Source organism: Poecilia latipinna, unplaced genomic scaffold (genome assembly GCF_001443285.1).
Source record: "Poecilia latipinna isolate Pla-1442-1.1 unplaced genomic scaffold, P_latipinna-1.0 Scaffold1403, whole genome shotgun sequence".
In the NCBI taxonomy this organism is placed as follows: domain Eukaryota; kingdom Metazoa; phylum Chordata; class Actinopteri; order Cyprinodontiformes; family Poeciliidae; genus Poecilia; species Poecilia latipinna.
The window spans coordinates 41,700-48,631 of NW_015114019.1; the positions used below are offsets into that span (position 1 = coordinate 41,700).

Sequence of the window (6,932 nt, forward strand, 5' to 3'; positions counted from 1 at the left end):
CCTCTCCATTTTGTTTAGATTTTGTGAAGTAGGAAGCTGCGCTCAGTGTCTTCAGAGGTTTTTCTGTTGTTTCCTTCAGTAGTTCTTGCTGCAGGAGGAGGCGGAACAAGTTTTTCAATTAGTTTGGTTTGTTTGACACAGTGCAACGTGAACAACACCAGCTGAAAATGTAGCAAATGCTGCAACTTCGTCCCCAATCGAACCAAGAATACTGAACAACCAGGTGTGAAAACAGGCTGAGACTAATTCCTGTGGTTTCCTTTGCAGATTTAAAACGTGTGCTGTGTCATGCATCTTTTCATGCATCTAATTTGTTTACATTTGCACACATCGGATGGGTGTTTGTGAGGTGAAGTCCGCCGGGACAAAACTTTGTATATTTCACTTGAATGTAGATCAAGACATAAAAGACCTGACTGTCACTATATGCGGTGGATCAAGGTTGAAGTGAGAGAAATGATCATTTAATGGTGAATCACAAATACACAGTCCAGGCAACACAGGTGAGCAGAGGCAAGGAGCTCAAAACGCTGGTAGCAACTGGAGATAAAGGCAGAGACATGTGACACAACAGAATAGACGAGGACCCGACAAGGACACAAGGGACACAGGTGGATTTAAATACACAGAGGGGAATCAGGGAACAAGACACAGCTGGGAGCAATCCAGGGGTAGACAGGACAATACAGAGACTCAACTAACACAGAAACCTAAATAAACACACAGAAAGCTCAAATCCTTCACTGACATCTCCAATGTGTTTTATGCTTTGAGACAGAAGATGTCCTACACTTATTTTAGGCTTAATGCAACGTGAACGTTTTTCAGAGGCAGCTGAGAGTGAAGCTCAGTTTTATGACAGACGTGTCACTTATGACTGTTGATAATGAGGAAATCAGAACTCCAGGTAAAAAGAGATGCAGTTTAAACTAATACGTCCTCCCCTGCTCTGTTTGAAGCCATATACAGCAACGGAGATTGTTTTGGCAAACCTCTGTGTGCATGCCAGACTATTTTTGTCTGACTGAGAATGCAGAAGGAGAAGCTCGTTTGTCAGGGTCAGGCTTTTTGCTGCGTCACAAAACAAAGACAGCTTAATCGACACCACAAATCTTAACAGGATGTACAAACTAGCATAATCGCAATCAAATGTGTCTTTGTTCGGAAAATAACCAAGCTCGATTGCATAATTTTTATTTGTTAGCGTGGACAACTCAGGCATCGTATAGCACTTCCTTATGGGCATTTTGACAATGATGAAAACTGATTTTTTTTTATTTTTATTTTGCTTGGCAGCTCGCTTCCTTGTTCCTCGATCACTAAATGATGACACAGACCAAGAAAGAAGACCATAAATGGTGCATTTTACAGAATATGCAATACGTCTTTTGTTTGTTTAAACTATTTTAAATAAGCTTTTGCTTGTTTTTCAATGTTCGTAGACAAATGAGTAAATAAAAATTCACACTCGTCTTGAAATGGCTTATAAAAGGTTAATTATTAGATCTGATGGATGAGCTTTTCATTTGATTTTCCATTGCCTTTGCAGAGTGATTAACATTTTTTTAACAGTGAGTTTATTTACAAAATAGTGCTTGCTTTGTAGGGCTGCACAGTGGTGCAGTTGGTAGAGCTGTTGCCTTGCAGCAAGAAGGTTCTGGGTTTGATTCCCGGCCCATGGTCTTTCTGCATGCAGTTTGCATGTTCTCCCTGTACATGCATGGGTTCTCTCCAGGTACTCTGGCTTCCTCCCACAGTCCAAAAACATGACTGTCAGGTTAATTGGGTCCTCTAAATTCTCCCTAGGTGTGAGTGTGCATGCATGGTTGTTTGTCCTGTCTGTCTCTGTGTTGCCCTGCGACAGACTGGTGACCTGTCCAGGGTGAACCCAGAACATTAGCTGGAGAGGCACCAGCAACCCTCCCGACCCCATTAAGGGACAAGGCTGTTAGAAAATGGATGGATGCTTGCTTTGTTTGATCTCCTGCAAAGTAACATCAAGCATCAAAATGTTACAAAGTCGGGGATCTCGTATTGGAGATTTGAGTAAAAGTTTTGTTGTCCATCATTGAATTACAACATCCTCATAATGTGACACATACATGGCAAATACAGAAATAAACTCTTCAGACGTTTGCACTTACAACAAAAACTGATTTTTTTTTATTTCAAACATTTCTTGTGTTGTAAAAGCAACAGCTATAACTGCTCAGATTTCCACCTGCTAGTAAGCTCCTAGCTTATTATTAGCTGTAGTTTGTATGTTGTTTTAAACCAAAACTTGCTTTATTTAACCATGAAACAAAAGAACAAGTTTTAACATAAACTGCATTTCTTCTAAATAAACGTATGAGCCTCCGGAAATCCCCTGTCAGTATGGCCTCATATATGCTCCTGGGCTGTCACACTGGTTTCAGAAGACATTCTGCACATTCATGATGCTAATCTGCACTGTGTCCTTGGCTACATTTGCTCTTCTTAAACAACGCATGCTGTTCCCTCCTGTTAGAAACTGTTAAGGAAGGAAATATCTAAATTAATTAACTTTGGAAAAAAGTTTGGCTCTCTCTTCCTCTTGGATCCCAGGTCCTCTCGGCGGGCCATGTGTGGCCACAAGGAAAACAACAATGCGTGTTGACGTCACAGAATTACAGAGTTTAATCCAATACAAAACAACATATGAATTAACAACAAGACTGCAGAACAACAGAGACATACATTCATTACCTGAGACAAAAAGATAGAAAAAGAAAAGGCACAGACGTGCAAAGACATCTTTTGAGAGTTGCAAGAGCAAAATCTGATTTGTTACTCCTGTGTAGAAAGTTTTATCTTCTTTTCTTTAATTTATTCAAACAAGGCGTATCTTTGCTCATCCAACCAGGAGCTGTCTCTGACCCTCTCTCTCAAGCCAGAAACCCCTGCCGTGTTTACGGCTGTTCACAGATGAGTGTAAAAAGCTACAACTTCCACTGTATTGTTTTCCCACAGACAAAAGGCAGTTCAAACGATCCTAGCAAACCATCTGCTGTAACTACAGGTAACATAAAGGTCAAAAGGCCAGAATACATTACTGATTTCAAAACCACAATTAGGCCATTTGAATCAAGACATGTTAAGTTTTAAAACTAGCTTATTTTAAATTTATTTTCTCAACAAAACCACAGCCTCAATGAATGCAAACGATCAAGTCCAGTCGCTGCAGGTGTGAAGTAGATTTTTCACACAAACGATGCTACTCTCAAAAAGAAGTTACTAAAGGAAAACACAAATGAAAAGCAGTTTTTCTCTTTGTGAGGCAGACACCGCGTCATCCTGAGCCATCTCTGTGGTTGACTGAGGTCCGGTCAGGCGAAGCAGGTGAGGCAGTGACATCAGGACAAGTGAAAAACTAACAAGAGAGAATGTATTTGTCCAGTTTACTGGTTTATAAAATTGTTTTCTAAATCATTTCAACTTTTATATAGTCAAATCGCTAAATTTAAGGGTTCGTTGCCTGTTGACATTGGAGAGGGGCGAGGTGGCGCTGTGTTGCACATAAAACAGGCAGTTGGCGAATGCTCATTGCTGTCTTTATATTGTTAATACACATTTGATGACAGATGTACCACATGTCCAACAGTGAGTCTAATATGTCTAAAGAATGGATGTGATGTGTTGAGTCTTTGATAAATGCACAGTGAATATGCACATGGTGAGGCACAAAGAGCAGCACTTTCTATAATCAATCATGTGATTAACTTTAAGTTCTCTCTATGTTAACACAGCAGGCTAATGCCACCAAATATGATTTTTTTTCCCCCCAAAATGCAGTCTGAATGACCCAGTTCCATTTTTACCAAAGTTGATTTATTTAAAACTGCAATGGAAACATGCAGGAGTCAGGTGATCAGCTGGTGCAAACGACAAAGAATGAGACAACAGGAAGTGGTCAGAGGATCGTGGCGCAGTATGTTTTTAATGACTTGCATTTGTAATGGCAAGGCAGCTCATGATGATTATTCTTTTTTCATTTAAACACTTAGGAATTTAAGAGCTTTTAATCTATTTCAGCTAGAGATGCTAAATCAAGTTTAATAGCTTTCAACCTGTGTTTGGTTCATTCTTTGGTTTTTCTGTTTCAACACAAAAATGCAAAGATTTTTATATATATATATATATATATATATATATATATATATATATATATATATATATATATATATATATATATATAAAATGTTTTTCCATTTTTAAAACCTAAATAACGGGTTGCTTTACTTTTTCAATTTTTGATTCTCAATTAAAAAAACATTTGAATGAAAAGTGCACCGATCAACAAGTACCAGGATACATTGTATTTGTTTAATCTGACATGAAACTGAATAATGGAATAACAAGTCACTTTTTCATTTTACAATTCCATTTGGTTAGTTAGGAAAATGTCTGGTTAATGTTAAAGTCACTCAGACCAAAAATCACCATGCAAGTTTGTTCTCCGTCGCAGCCATTTTACATTGCAGATGAAGAGAAACTCTGCCTTAAATGCAGCTGATTGGGACAGAACAGGATTAGAAGCACTGGGGGGCGGGGGGGTGGGGGGGAATCTGAATTCTGAGATTAAAATCAGAATTCTGAGAAAAAAAAGTTAGAATTCTGAGATTAAAATCAGAATTCTGAGGGAAAAAAAAGTTAGAATTCTGAGATTATAATCAGAATTCTTTTTTTTTTCTTAAGTGGCCGTAGATTCTGTAGATTGGTGTACCATAGACATTCAGAATTTAGAGAAGTCTGAATATTGTGTAAATTGTGTATATATGACAAGTTTGCTTTATTTCTTATTATTGGTAAATAATCTGTTTAATCTTTGTTTTTCCTTTTCCTCAGAAAGGATGACATGTGACGCCAGTTTGAAGAGACGGGTGAAAAGCTGCTGCTTTGTGAAACAACTTGAAGAAAATAATCTCAATTCTTTTGCTGTTTATTAAAGTCAGAGATTTCTTCTCTTTTCCACAATGTAGCTCCTTAAAGGAGTTGAATTTGAGTTTTATCAGTTCCACGTGTTTCAAAAGCATCAACATTCTTATCAAAGATCTTGACAAATGTTTTCAAGCAAATACCTTGACATGATCAAGTTGATCTTACATTTTCTGTAATTTCCCTCGTCCGTTTTATCGGATCATGCATGCAAGTTTGCGTCAGCAAATTCTGAGATAATTCTCATTCTTATGTCAAGATATTGATGTGATTTAACTGAAAAGGAATGCAAACAATGACTGTACCGCAGGTGTTGGAAAAAGCCCTGCAGCACTGCACCTCTTTTTTTCACTGATTCGCACACAGAACCACACCAAAGCCTAAACAGGTGCCTTTATTGTGACATTACATTAAACTTACAAATGGTTTGAAACAATTCACCCAAATATGTCTCTAATTAACTAAAATATAATGAGGTGAATGGATATATTTTATTTGATCACATTTATAAGATGTAACAAGTTGTCATGCTCTATTTCCTTCTAAAGACGACAATATCACAAGGAAGGGCTCCCTCTGGTGGCCATAAAACCACACTGCACATGATCATAAATAGAATATTTAGCAGCAATTAAGTAAAAACACACCAACCAAAATAAGAACTAATATATAATTTTTTTCTAAAGGTCACATTTTTAATATTTAGATTTGAATGGTTTTAGTCTTTTTTTTATTTATTTATTTATTTATTTATTTATTTATTTATGTCAAAGGAGTGAAGAATCTATGATTGAGGAAAGAAAACAGATTGAAGTCCAAAGTGCTCCTGGTAAGTCGTCTGGTGGTGGCGCTGTTTCCATGCATCGGGATCTTGACGGAGGAGACTCAGAGCTCTCAGGGTCCGGAAGTCGAAACTTGGCTGAAAGTACGGAGACTCAGGAGGCTGGACCTCCTGGAGACAGCTGGACCTTTCACTGCTTTCAGGGTTTAAAATACAGTGTGTGTGTTTTTAGTGACATTAGTAACGTTTAAATAAAACGTTTCCAGAGGTCACTAGAGACCAACCTGCCTTCCTCTCCCCAACATGTCCAAAATCAAAGTAATATGAATTAATTGTGCTACGTTTGTGCAGCTAAAATTTTTGTATCACAGTTGCTTGACTCCCCATTTGTTTGATTTTGTAAATGTGGGTTGACATCTGGAAGCATTTATTAATATCTTTACATTGATACGGACACATTTACAGAAACGTTTTACACACAAACCAACACAAATGTATCACAAACATCTGTGACCTATTTCATTTGATCTGAAGAAAAAAGTATGTCCAATTTAATTCAGGTTCGCTGTAATCGCCACCTGCTGCATTTCCATTACAAATGTGCGCAAAAACTTTGTCAGTATTCCGCTAATGCCAAAAAAAAAAAAACACAATTTGGTAGTTGCAAATTGTTTTATCGGAGAATAGTGATTCTATTAAATAGGAAACAATTAAAATCACACGTGAATACGTCTTTTCATGACATGATACTCCAACTACTTCCTGCCGTCTTCTTCTTCGTGGTTTGCACACCTGTGGTAACATCCGGTTGTTGATATTTTGACTCGTAATGGGAAAAAATGTTTTCTTTGCGAATCAATTTCAAAACGGAAAAAAAAAAAAAAACACTTCAGCCTACCGCCATTTTCCCCACACCGATCCTGGATTCACTAACAAACACCAGTAAGAACTTTTAAGGCATTTTAAAGACTGTAACTATGAGCGCTACGAGTGGCTAACAGCTAGCATGGAGCACAACGACCTGTGGATTTTAAAACTCTTAGCAAAAAACAGTTGTTTTTATTTTTTTACTTGTAATGGTTCCATTAAGCGATTATATTTTCAAAATGTCAAATGGTGAATGGAAACGCAGCTACTGTTACTTTGAAACATCTGTCAGTGATCTAATATCATCATTATCGTCATGATATTATAT

The 6,932-nt window shown here is 37.5% G+C and overlaps 1 protein-coding gene across 1 annotated transcript in view; it reads right to left on the reverse strand.

Annotated features, from left to right (window-relative positions):
• Positions 1-5,341: 5,341 nt before the first annotated feature.
• LOC106962361 (uncharacterized protein C1orf100) overlaps positions 5,342-6,932 on the reverse strand; it is an 11,603-nt gene continuing 10,012 nt past the window's right edge. Inside the window, exon 4 of the mRNA XM_015056743.1 lies at positions 5,342-5,933. Within this exon, the coding sequence (XP_014912229.1) occupies positions 5,741-5,933 (193 nt within the window). The 3' untranslated portion in view covers positions 5,342-5,740. The remainder of the gene's footprint in view (positions 5,934-6,932) is intronic.